Source organism: Thalassophryne amazonica, chromosome 7, assembly GCF_902500255.1.
Source record: "Thalassophryne amazonica chromosome 7, fThaAma1.1, whole genome shotgun sequence".
Classification (NCBI taxonomy): Eukaryota; Metazoa; Chordata; class Actinopteri; order Batrachoidiformes; family Batrachoididae; genus Thalassophryne; species Thalassophryne amazonica.
This window is the reverse complement of record NC_047109.1, coordinates 20,006,595-20,020,532: the sequence shown is the minus strand read 5'-3', so window position 1 is coordinate 20,020,532 and position 13,938 is coordinate 20,006,595. Positions and strand designations below refer to the sequence as shown.

At 41.6% G+C, this 13,938-nt stretch overlaps 1 protein-coding gene across 2 annotated transcripts in view; it reads left to right on the top strand.

Moving 5' to 3' along the window:
- LOC117513698 (aldehyde dehydrogenase, mitochondrial-like) overlaps positions 1–13,938 on the top strand; it is a 127,332-nt gene that overhangs the window by 60,025 nt on the left and 53,369 nt on the right. For both annotated transcript variants that reach the window (XM_034173939.1, XM_034173940.1), the window contains exon 4: positions 8,473–8,552. In XM_034173939.1, the coding sequence (XP_034029830.1) occupies positions 8,473–8,552 (80 nt within the window). The remainder of the gene's footprint in view (positions 1–8,472; positions 8,553–13,938) is intronic.

Sequence of the window (13,938 nt, the reverse complement as noted above, 5' to 3'; positions counted from 1 at the left end):
GTTTCTGACTCTGACCTGTTTGAGAGAGCTCTCTTTGGCAGTGTTCTAGCTGTGGGTAGTGACAAATTTCTGCCCGGCTCTCGGGTTCTAATTGTCTGTTCATCGAGGGTGGATTTTCTGAAAAATTAACTGAACTGTTGCTGAAAATGTATGCTAAAAAGTTAGCTGCTTTACTGTCTTGAGGCTGTGAAACACCAGCTCAGTGTGCAGCTGAGGAGAAGAAGCCAAACAGAGATTCTGAAAGGGAAAAAAGTCTCCATTAAAATCCTGTGCGTGAGCATCGCTGTTGATCCATATATTGTACAGTTGAAAGGCTTCGTGTTTCCAAAAAGTTCAAAGTTTGTGCAGCACAAAAACAGCAAGAGAGAGACATGGAGGGAAAGAGAAAGAGACAGAGAGAGCCAGCAAGAGACAGACAGAAAGAGGGACAGAGACAGAGGACTTAATTTTTTTGCTTTGACAATGTAAACATATATCTCCCATATCGAGAGAGAGAGATAGACTTTTCTCTTTAAGTCTATAAAAATAAGGCTACAATTTGGCAAATTGTAGCTCTGTTTCTGTATAGGCTCTCAGTTGTCCAGGTGGTTTCCATAGTAGAGAAGCTTGAATCTTCGACTGGACTGGGTTGTTTGACGCGATGACGTTTCGCTTCAAATCGCAGAAGCTTCCTTCTTGCTCTGGTGGTCTGACTTCTGTCTTGACTCTTGTAGAGAAGAATAATGAAGAAGTCACAAAAGCTGGAGTTTTAAACCTAACCAGACCCCTTCTACCGAGAGGCAGACTGCTATAGGCTAGTGACTAAGCAATAGCTCTAATTAGCAGCTATTGTGCTCTAGTTAGCACCCTCCTAATGACAGGGCAGCTGTCCCTCTCCTGATGGCTCCCTTAACGACTCTGCTGATGACGTGAATGACTCATTACCATGAACAAAAGACTGAAACTGATTTGATCTGAGTACCCCATTGTAAACAGGGGATAAAGCATGTCTCAGACCCCCTTCCCGGTTAAGGCTGGGTTTCAAACGTTTCACAAAGACTGCCTCCTTGACCCCTCTCTCAAACCATTTCTTCTCTCTGGCTAATATTTTAACTTCCTTGTCCTCAAACGTGTGGTTAGTGTCTTTAAGGTGGAGATGAACTGCAGACTGAGGTCCACTAGCGCCCTCTCTGCAGTGCTGGTATAGCCTTTTGTGTAAAGGTTGCTTAGTCTCACCTATGTAGTGTTCGTTACAGTTTTCCTGACATCTGATAGAATACACTACATTGCTCTGTTTGTAACTAGGGATCCTGTCCTTAGGGTGAACTAATTTCTGTCTCAAGGTGTTAACTGGTTTAAAGTAAACTGGGATTTTGTGTTGTCTGAAGATCTTATGTAGTTTTTCCCATCCATTTTCTTCCGCTTTATCCGGAGTCGGGTCGCGGGGGCAGCAGCTCAAGCAAAGCCGCCCAGACCTCCCGATCCACACACAACCTCCCCCAGCTCCTCCAGGGGAACCCCAAGGCATTCCCAAGCCAGCCGAGAGATGTAGTCCCTCCAGCGTGTCCTGAGTCTTCCCCGGGCCCTCCTCCCAGTGGGACGTGCCCGGAACACCTCTCCAGCGAGGCGTCCAGGGGGCATCCGGAAAAGATGCCCGAGCCACATCAACTGACTCCTTTCGACGTGGAGGAGCAACGGCTCGACTCCGAGCTCCTCCCGAGTGACCGAGCTCCTGCCTGTAATCTGCCTGTAGTAATTACAGAATTACTACAGGCAGATTCATGGTTGTGCGATGGGGTCTCCGGTATCCCCCATTGTGGTCAATCTGTACATGGAGCGAGTGGAGAAGACAGCCTTGACGTCTTTCACGGGCATCTCTCCCAGTCACTGGTTCAGATATGTTGATGACACATGGGTTAAAATCAAGCAACAGGAAGTTGAGGACTTTACAGAACACATCAACTCGGTGGACGCCAATATCAAGTTCAGACGTGAGGATGCCAGAAACAACCATTTAGCCTTCTTGGACTGTGATGTTACAATTGGAGAGAACAGGTGGCTCCAGACTGGGGTTTACAGAAAACCAACTCACACTGACCAATATCTGCTCTTTGGCTCAAACCACCCCCTTGAACACAAGCTCGGGGTGATCAGGACGCTTCAACACAGAGCCCTACAGGTGCCCACAACTGCAGAGGGAAGGGCTAAAGAACAACAACTTGTCCGGAAAGCCCTCACAGTATGTGGGTACTCACGATGGTCCCTGGACAAAGTGCAGAAGTCCCAGAGAACAAAGAGACCAGATAGACAGGAGACGGAGACAAAAAGAAGAGGAGTGTCTCTCCCTTATTTAGCAGGAGTAGGGGAAAAACTACAGAGGATCTTCAGACAGCACAAAATCCCAGTTTACTTTAAACCGGTTAACACCTTGAGACAGAAATTAGTTCACCCTAAGGACAGGATCCCTAGTTAGAAAAACAGCAATGTAGTGTATTCTATCAGATGTCAGGAAAACTGTAACGAACACTACATAGGTGAGACTAAGCAACCTTTACACAAAAGGCTATACCAGCACCGCAGAGAGGGCACCAGTGGAGCTCAGTCTGCAGTTCATCTCCACCTTAAAGACACTAACCACACGTTTGAGGACAAGGAAGTTAAAATATTAGCCAGAGAGAAGAAATGGTTTGAGAGAGGGGTCAAGGAGGCATTCTTTGTGAAACGTTTGAAACCCAGCCTTAACTGGGGAGGGGGTCTGAGACATGCTTTATCCCCTGTTTACAATGGGGTACTCAGATCAAAGTAGTTTCAGTCTTTTGTTTATGGTAATGAGTCATTCACGTCATCAGCAGAGTCGTCAAGGGAGCCATCAGGAGAGGGACAGCTGCCCTGTCATTAGGAGGGTGCTAACTTGAGCACAATAGGTGATAATTAGAGCTATTGTTTAGTCACTAGCCTATAGCAGTCTGCCTCTTGGTAGGAGGGGTCTGGTTAGGTTTAAAACTCCAGCTTTTGTGACTTCTTGATTATTCTTCTCTACAAGAGTCAAGACAGAAGTCAGACCACCAGAGCAAGAATTTTAGCTGAGGAAGCTTCTGCGATTTGAAGTGAAACGTCCTCGCGTCAAGCAACCCAGTCCAGTCGAAGATTCAATCTTCTCTACTAAATTGTAGCTCAACTGTCAGGTCTCCTTTTTAAGAAAATCCTCATATAAAATAGACAATAATGATATTAATATTAAAGCAAACAGAGCTCTGGTATCGGATTTGAAAAGTATCAGTATCGGCAGATATCCAAATTCAGGTATCTGGAATGGATCAGAAGTGAAAAATTGTGGATCGGTGCATCCCTGTGCTACATAGTAATTGAAATATGGTAAGACAATGGAAACAGTATAGTATGCAGAGTAATTTATGATCCAGAATATTTTTTACTTTAACACTGAAATGCTTCTTGATAATTTGGTTTGTATATATTTGATGTGTGGTTTCCAACTGAATTTCTCATCTATTATTGCCCCAAGGAATTCTTTCAATCTGCATACCATCTCTCTGTATTTGTACTTTTTCATGCCTTCTACGGTTCCCAAATAACATTAGTTTTGTTTTATTTAAATTTAATAATTTGTTTCAGTCAAACCATATTTTCAGTTTGTTCATTTCTTTAGTAATTTCCTCCAGAACTATCTGCCAAGCTAGAAAACTGCTGCATCCTAGTGAGGCAAGCTAGAAAACTGCTGCATCCTAGTGAGGCAAGCTAGAAAACTGCTGCATCCTAGTGAGGCAGAGTACTACTAGAGGAGTTTTTTTCTCACTAAAATGGGTGCTGCACTCACTGCAATTTATTGTCTGGAATAGCCCCAGATTGCATTTCAGAGCTTCTAGAATAAATTTTTTTTTGGGGGGGGGGGGGAGTAATTTTATGTTTCAGATTTTTTTTTGTTTTGTTTTCTCCACTTTCATCACTGCGACTTGGAATCTTTGTGGAAGGACCCATTCGCAGAGTGAAGGAGTATAACATCTGGGAACACACTCTTCCTCTGACCTTGTCTGGGACAGTCAACCAGTGGTGGACCAACTCCTGTCTGATGACCAATTTCCAGGGACCACTTGATTTGAAAAGCTATATTCCTGTTGAATAAAGCATCTTTTTTTTGTCTTGATTCAAATATTACAGTGTGAATTCACTCCTACAATGAAACCTCTGTCCTTTTGCATAACAACTCTGCACCTGGATCACACAGCTTTAGTGTATATAGTTAGTCTGCTGGCCTAGTTCTGTTGTATATAGTTAGTTTTATACAACAGCTCAGTGGATCCTTGTAATTTGATTGGTGCTTTGTATATCACGTGACATGGACGTGTTCAAATGCGTGTCGGTAGGTGTTCAAATGCTTATTTGCAGCAGTAACATACAAATAAATTGAAAAAAATCATACATTGTCATTTCTGGATTTTTTTTTTTTTTTTTTGATAATGTCTCTCACAGTGGACATGCACCTAAGATGAAAATTTCAGACCCCTCCTTGATTTCTAAGTGGGAGAACTTGCACAATCACAGGGTGTTCAAATACTTATTTTCCTCACTGTACATATTTTATGGTGTGCCTGTGTGAGGTGACTTCAGTTCATTACATATTTTTATGGTGCCCCGTGTGGTGCGATTGCATTTCATTACATGATATTTATTTATTTGGTGCATGAATTTTGATTTGTCCTGACAGTCTTGAGCTTTTCTTTTTATTGTTGGGTTTTTGATGTTTTGTACTATGGAAACCACTTAGAAATTCTCTTACTGAAGGTTTAATATTGTTGTTCTTACTGTAGTCAGTTCATCATCACTTTGCTGGATGTATTTTGAAACCCACAGGAATGTTCCTTTTGTTTCCTTGAAACATGACCTCCTTCAGAGGAATGTTGCTCTGGAACCTGTTTTCCAGGCCTGATCTTAACCTTACAGTTTTGATGCAAACTGCGTCTTCTGCAGTCAGACAACTGCAACTAATGTAGGCCATTCCTCTTTGTGCAGTTGAATATTAGACAGATGTGTGGTGTGGTTCTAACAAGATAGATGGTTTTTCTCACAGTAACCGGGCACTTCACCACAAAACAACCAGTGTTTCTTCTCATGGAACTTGAGAGTTGATGAACAAAGGCAGTCAGGGCAAGTCAGGTACCTTTTGCAGTTTCACTGCCTTCCCTGATACTCTCGCTCTGTTCTACTGGTAGGGTTACACTACTTTGGTCACTCTTTTTAAAGAAAATACACTCTGCCGTAGCTGTTATGCTGTGTTCCATTTCATGAATGACATCACACCCGAAGTAAATCCAGACAAATTCCATTTGCCATGCTGCCCAAAATAACCTGGGAATGAGTGATTAGCAACAGTGAATGCGTCAGGATAAGCAGCTTTCTTTTCAGAAGGGACAACAATACTAAATTCAGCTTGAAATGAGCTTCGATTTAAGGCAGAATTTACCAGCTGTGAAGACGTGGATGCTGCAGAAGCACATAGTTTGATGCTCTCTTTGTAATACAGTCTGTGGTGCTGATGCTGAAATCAGTTTGAAGTGTTTCTGCCTTTTGATACAATTTCAGTGATTCATATTTCAAAAGCTTGGTATAGTGCCTGAAGTAATGGGCCATTTTCTCCATATGACGGGCCCTTCTCAGACATCAGTGGACCTATTTGAAATGGAATGAAATAAATGATCTAAAATCTGTTGTAAGAGCCAGAACTTTAGAGTTTAAGTTAAAGATAAATAGTAAGTTCCTTTGGCTTCTCCCTTTTCACACTCTGGGTTGCCATAGCAGATCTGATATGTTTCTGCGTGTTGATTTTTAGGGTGTGAATGTTTCAGTATTTCTCAGTTCGATTCGCATTTATGGGGTCATGATTCTTTTTAGAACGATTTTTGATTAAAAATCAATTTTCAGTACATAGAGCTGCTAATTTCCTGATCTACTCTACTGTGCTGCAGGGCACTAAGAAAGGTGCTGTGGCAAATTATGCCAATAAAGCTAAGTGTGTATATTGTAGTTTTATATTTGAAAAGGCAAGCCACCGTACTTACGTAGCAAATACAATCCTAATTCCAATGAAGTTGGGACGTTGTGTGAAATGTGAATAAAAACAGAATACGATTTGCAAATCCTCTTCAACCTATATTCAATTGAATACACCACAAAAACAAGATATTTAATGTTCAGACTGATGAACTTTGTTTTTGTGCAAATATTTTCTCATTTTGAATTTGATGCCTGCAACATGTTACAAAAATGCTGGGACAGTGGTATGTTTACCACTGTGTTACATCACCCTTCCTTTTATCAACAGTCAGTAAGCGTTTGGGAACTGAGGACGCTAATTGTGAGTGTCATGATTGGGTATAAAAGGAGCATCCCTAAAAGGCTCAGCCGTTCACAAGCAAAGATGGGGCAAAGATCACCACTTTGTGAACAACTGCGTGAAAAAATAGTCCAACAGTTTAAGAACAATGTTTCTCAACGTTCAGTTGCAAAGAATTTAGGGATTCCATCATCTACAGTCCATAATAAAATCAGAAGATTCAGAGAATCTGAAGAACTTTCTACACATAAGCGGCAAGGGTGAAAACAAACATTGAATGTCCATGATCTTCGACCCCTCACTGCATTTAAAACCGACATTGTGTAAAGGATCTTACTGTATGGGCTCAGGAACACTTCAGAAAACCGTTGTCAGTTAACACAGTTCGTCACTACATCTACAAGTGCAAGTTAAAACTCTACCATGCAAAGCGAAAGCCATACGTCAACAACATCCAGAAACACTGTCGCCTTCTCTGGGCCCGAGTTCATTTGAAATGGACAGATGTAAAGTGAAATGGTGTGCTGTGGTCTGATGAGTCCACATTTCAAATTGTTTTTGGAAATCATGGATGTTGTGTCCTCTGTTCAAAAGAGGAAAAAGACCACCCAGATTGTTCACCAGCGCAAAGTTCAAAAGCCAGCATCTGTGATGGTACGGGGGTGTGTTAGTGCCCATGGCATGTGCAGCTTACACATCTGTGATGGCACCATCAATGCTGAAAGGTACATCCAGGTTTTGGAGCAACACATGCTGCCATCTAAGCAAAGTCTTTTTCTGGGATGTCCCTGCTTATTTCAACAAGACAATGCCAAGCCACATTCTGCATGTGTTACAACAGCGTGGCATCATAGTAAAAGAGTGCGGGTACTAGACTGGCCTGCCTACAGTCCAGACCTGTCACCCATTGAAAATGTGTAGTGCATTATGAAGCACAAAATATAACAATGGAGACCCCGGACTGTTGAACAACTGAAGTCTTACATAAGCAAGATTGGGAAAGAATTCCACCAACAAAGCTTCAACAGTTAGTGTCCTCAGTTTCCAAACGCTTATTGAGTGTTGTTAGAAGGAAAGGTGATGTAACACAGTGGTAAACATACCACTGTCCCAGCTTTTTTGAAATGTGTTGCAGGCATCCATTTCAAAATGAGCAACTATTTGCACAAAAACAAAAAGTTTATCAGTTTGAACATTAAATATCTTGTCTTTGTGGTGTATTCAATTGAACAGGTTGAAGATTTGCAAATCATTGAATTCTGTTTTTATTTACATTTTGCACAACGTCCCACCTTCATTGGAATTGGGGTTGTATTAGCTCCTAATGTTCAGTAGATGAAAAGTATTGATCAGTCAAGATCAGTGTTTAGTAAGAAAGACTGAAGATGGCTTTAATGTCACTCAGTTCGGTCTTTGTGTCAGGGTTTGTTTGTTTTTTTGCATCATGTCTGCTCTGGCCTGTTTACTTAGGCTTGGTGCACACTGTCTGGGCTACACCTTGTTCTGCTTTCCACACACCTGTTTCTAATCTGCAGCTCATCACCTGGGTATAGTTATGCTTTCCTGGTTGCACAAGTTCTCCGCCAGGTCGTTGTGCCTTGTGCCTTCGCTTCCAGCCCTTGACTTTGAGTGTTTTCTGTGTGACCTGACTGCCTTGTCATGTTTTTGATCTCCTCTGCCTCTTTTTTGACTCTGCCATTTGCCTGATGTTTTTGTTGCTTTTGCTGTTCTGACTGCCTTCTTGTGTACCGAACCACGCCTGTCCTTCCAGTAAAAAGCTTTGAATGCAGACCATCTGAGAGTAAGTCCTGCATTTGTGTCCACCACGAGTGTGTCTCAGAGCCCGATACTTTGATGCTATTGATGGCTTTAATATAGTTCTGTTCTTACATTAATCAAAGACAATCCACCCATTTGTTGCCTAGCTTCCGTACTGTCAAAGGTTGAAGCAGTTATGAATGTCTGTGAGGTTTCATGCCCAGGCATCTGAATTGTGATTAAACATTTGTGTGGGCAGCAGAAAGTTGTCAGGTTTGAAATGTGTCCACGGTGTTCTTAAATTCTGGAATTGCTGTTGCAGTCAAATGCAATTTTTCTCCCTGCATGCATCAAGACATAAAACTGATATCTTGTTTTTGATACAGGAACTGGAGACCCTTGACAACGGGAAGCCTTATGCTGTTGCCTACACTGTGGATCTCCCAAATGTGGTTAAATGTCTGAGGTAACCAATAGCTGAAGTTGTAGTTTGCGAATGAACCTCATTGTATGTGAGTCATTCTATCTCAAATCAACAAATCTGAGAAAATTTTGTTGCATGACCTCTTATTTCTAACTTTTTTGTAGCTTTACTAATATAATAATAGATACTTTGTAAAGTTCCAGCTTTATGAGATGGCTAATTTCAAGGTTAGAAAATGTTAAAATCTTAAATTTCCCACTCAGAAATTGACATTTTAGGTAGAAAGGCCTATTTTGGAAAGTTGCAGCTCCACAATTAGTGATAGTCAGGGCTCAAAAGTTTTATGTGGAACCTTTTAATGTATAAAAGAATGTAAATAGAGTTTTTTTAAGTGAATGTATTAATTTGTCAGTGATTAAATGAAGTGGAAAATGGCCATTGTTAAAGTTTAAAGTAGTTTTTCATGGTTTTCAATAAATGATCAAGAATTAATTTTTTTTTTTGTTTTTTTTTTTTTTCAAACAGCTTGCTTATCTCCTTGACACTCAAATCAGTGTTTTTTTTATGATGCTCATCTATTTTACCTGTAAATACAAGTTGGTTTTTACAGACATATTTTAACAGAATTTAAGGCTTACCACTTTGATTTATTAGGAAAATGATACCTTGGGACCTATTTCTCCTTGAGAGCATCCAATAACAGCTTGTAGTCCAGACGAACACACTCATCCTGAGCTGCTGGCTCCTGTGATGTAGTAGCTGTGCCTCCTACAGCCTCCAGCTGCTCTGATAATCTCTTTTGAGCTTTTGCTACTTTCTTCTGGGTGTGTGTGTCAACTTGTGACTGGCGTAGTTTGTTCACTTTCAAAGGTATTGCAGTCAGGGTCTCTTTCAAAGGTGAGAATGCTAAGTATCTGTCTTCTGGAACACACCAGGGGTCAGTCTCGCTGTCCTTTGACATGCTGCTGTCTTCACATGTCTCAATTCTCTGAGAACATCTGGCACAGACCTTCATGCCAGGTTTGCAATTTGTATATCCTTTTGAAATCAATGTTTTAGCTGCTGTAATGTCCAAAGTGTACAGACTTTTCTTGACACTGGCTTTATGACAGTTAAAATGGTCACAGCATGCTTTCTGTAGAAATTCATATTTCTCAATATAAAGTTTTTCATGATGCAGGCATACTAGTGCATCTCTAGGTATGTTAGACCCACTGCGCATTTGCATAAGTTCTTGTTCATTATCTGTGTTGGAAGAGAACACCTTCAAAGGAGTCTGTAAGTTCTGCTGTAAGTTAATTTATGGCATGCCTCCTTTGAGTAGCTAGCAGTTTTTAGGATGCAGTCGGACAAGGAGGCCATCTCAGCAGATTATCACTCTTCTTCTTCTTCACACTGTATGAAAGAAATCAGCTATATAGACCAATACTGAATTCAGATATGTCTTGTGACTTAAACTAAGATCCTATGGCTGTATATCCAGCTCTCCTTAAAGGGTAGTGAGGTATATCTGGGTCCTAAAAACAAAATCAAGGCTTGATATAAAGGCTACTTTTCCTCATCAGCTGTTGATCTCAGGTGTATGGAACAAACTTCAAAATAATACCACAAAAACTCCAGATGTACTAGTTTCAGAAAAAAAAAAAAAAAAAAAAAAAAAAAAAATGGAATCAGTATCGCCTTACCCAAATGCATTTATGGTGGCCTGAAGTTCAGCTGTCTTGCATCCATGGCCCACTTTAAAGGACAATATATCTGAAACAGAGCGTTATTTGTACGTTTTAAAACCATAACTTGGTACAACTTTCATTATTAAAGAAAAAAGTTATCTTTTTTAAGTGTGTTCTCATTTATTTGTCATCACATATGCCTCCACAAAACCCAAAATATAATCGGAAGTGAAATAAAAAAGCAAATTCAGGAATTTTTTATGTGCAGAATATTGAGTATTTCTAACTTTCAAAAGCTTTTTGTAAGCAACTGGTATATATTTTAGTAGAAAAGATTTAACCCTGTAGATATGTTAATAATGCTCTTACAATATATTTAGAACCATTCATTTCATAGACAATTAAGTTTAGGAGTACTACAGGTTTTTGAGCAGGCTATACCTGCCTATCCTCCACAGATATTATCATTTTACTTTAGTTCCTAATAAAATGATCCATATAATATAAAACAAATGAGAGGAATCTGAGAATATGATGCAACACCCATTTGTTGAACTGGCATGGAATGACTCATGTAATAAATATAACATTTAGCACAGCATTTAAAGAATCATTTACTTAGTTTTTTTTTTTTTTTTCCCTCGAAAGCCTCTGCTCCAATCAGATGACAACTGATTAATTTATTTGTAGTTTGTTTGTGCTGGTTTCAGCTATTCAGACCTGATTGATAAAAGGACACCTGTGTCCAGAGAGATGATGTCAAAGCCCCGCCATAGTGAAGGTTAAAAAAAGGTTGTTGTTTTTTTAGGTTTATGTTAGCTTACTGGCCTCCATCACTATTAAATGGATGGACACTGGAACAAATTTGACGTTTATTAGAAGTCAACACTCCAACAAACCAAGTAGTTGATGGCCTTGGTACGATCATTGAGCCATTATACGTGGTCTGTGAGAAAAGTATCCTACCTTGAAAAAATAAAAAAAAACTATATGGATTTGATTCATATGTTTTTACGTCAGCCAAGCTTGAACCTTCGTGCGCATGCGTGAGTTTTTCCACGCCTGTCGGTTGCGTCATTCGCCTGTGAGCACGCCTTGTGGGAGGAGTGGTCCACCCCTCTCGTCATCGTTTCATTGTCAGGAAATGGCGGAATTATTTGGGCTTTTTTTTCCCATCAGAATTTTTTCAGAAACTGTTAGAGACGGGCAGCTGGAAACCATTCGAAAAATGTATCTGGCTTTCGGTGAAAATGTTACGGGCTTCACAGAGAATAAGGACTGTTACTACAGCTTTAAGGACGCCCCACAATGGCGCACGGCGCGCCGCGCTCTGAGCCGCATCGAGAGGCAGAAAACACCACATCATTTCCAAACGGATGGCTGTGTGGAGCTAGACCATCGTGTGCAATTTCTCTGGTTATCACAAGAGATGAACATCAGCCATTTTCCAGCAGATTTCACTTTTAACAAGAGATTTTGTCACGGAAAGCTGCGCGGAGGCTTCGCGCGTCACGACCGATTCGCTGTTCGAGCGAGACAAAGGAACACCTCCGTTTCAGAGTGCCAGGGGACAAGTTGGGACATGCCTATCTCGGCTTTAATTGCTTTCCAGCCCAGTGAGTATAAGAGAAATTGTGGAGAGCTGGGCATGTCCCAACTTGTCCCCTGGCACTCCGAAACGGAGGTGTTCCTTTGTCTCGCTCAAACAGCGAATCGGTCGTGACGCGCGAAGCCTCCCCGTGGCTTTCCATGACAAAATCTCTTGTTAAAAGTGAAATCTGCCTGAAAATGGCTGATGTCCAGCTCTTGTGATAACCAGAGAAATTGCTCACGACGGTCCCGGCTCCACACAGGGATCCGTTGACAAATGTGGTGTTTTCTGCCTCTAGATGGCGGCTCGGAGCACGCCATTGTGGGGCATCCTTAAAGCTGTAGTAACACTCCTTATTCGCTGTGAAGCCTGTAAAATTTTCATCGAAAGCCGAATGGTTTCCAGCTGCTTGTCTCTAACAGTTTCTGAAAAAATTCTGATGGGAAAAAAAGCCCAAATCATTCCGCCATTTCCTGACAATGAAAATCCAACGAGGGGGCTGGACCACTCCTCCCACAAGGCGTGCTCACAGGCGAATGACGCAACCAACAGGCGTGGAAAAACTCACGCATGCGCACGAAGGTTCAAGCTTGGCTGACGTAAAAACATATGAATCAAATCCATATAGTTTTTGAAAAAAATAAAAAGGTCCGTTACTTTTCTCACAGACCTCGTACAATGATCACTCTGGCTGTGCTCCATGGAGGTTTTATGGAGAAATGTTCCAAGAGGCCAACTGTTATTGTAACATCTCCAGTACGCTCGTTATAGCAGATTGGCCAGACACAACCTTCTCCTCACTGATCTGTATAGCTCATTGGCCCACACACTCTGTACAATCCGTTGAAGCAAACTAGTGGCCATCTCGCCACTCCAAACTTATGCGGATCGCACAGACAGCTTCTTAGAACATCAACAATTTCAAGTAATAACTGAGCTGATTCTGTCATTTGCTTATTTTTGTTCCTCGGATAATGTAAGATTGATCCCTCCATATGTATAAAATTCAGCTTGGGACTCCGATGAGGGCGGTCGCATCTCCTCCACTCTCCCTTATCTCTGTTCTCTGCCTTTAACCTTCAAGTCCCTACTTCACCAGACTGTGAATTCCTGAAATTATATTGATTCTGGATCTATTGGACTACTATTGGATTAACCATGGAATTGATCAGCTGGTCTCTGAACACTATTGACACCATTTTTTTCTACAAGAAGGTCAGTACCGGGGATCCTACCTGCCCAGATGGAACGTATCCTGGGGGCTATGTTCTCGACTCATCGAGTTCCTGGCGTGTGGCATGCTTGCGCCTTTCTCCATTGAGGATGTCAAGGATTTATTCATTTTTGGTCTCATGGGAGCAGGGCTGGTACTTTTGGCTTATGTGCTCCTCTGATCTATCGAAAAATTGGCTTGAAGGCGGCATCAAGAACCACGGCCCCTCACTTGTCCGTCATGAGTAACGTGGTTGGCAAGGCAGTGCATTCTCAGACTGCGATGACTCTTGAACTTGGATGACATCTTGGAGCAGATGCATGCCTTGCAGTTGAAGCTGAAGATTTCAGAGGCCGGTGAATATTCGTAATTCATAAATGGGAATATTCTTAATTCATAATTGGGATTTGTTGTGCAAGTGGAACTTTTAAAAAGTGTTTTTCATGGCTCAAACCATAACATTACAGGCTTATCAAGCCTGAATGTCAAAGTGCCCGACTGTGTTCCTCCAGAGGATTTTTTTTTTTTTTTTTTTTTTTTTTGGCCTGGGGAACATTGGCTGTTTCTTATCTCAACTCACAAAGACAATAAACTGCTTTTCACAGGACTGAAGCATGCTCCATTCCCTCCCCCACCCGCCTCCTATCCCCTATCAACACCCCCCTCTCCGGCGCCTGCTAAATGTCACTCCTTTCCCCTTCAGCGGGGGCGGTGCAGTTTTAGCTGCAGCCCCCGCTTTTCCCCCCAAGCTGACGGCGGCGCATCTCAGCGTTGCTGCGTGGCCTTCACCCACTTGCCTCAGTTCAGATAACGGCCTTCTTCAAACTTAGTGCACATAAACAATGTCAGATGTGTATGTGTTGTCTTTAATTCTGATGTGTGCCATTATTATGGTAAACAAGTAATTGTGGACTAATTGCTGTCTGAGGTAATTGGAGTGTAAACATAATTTCT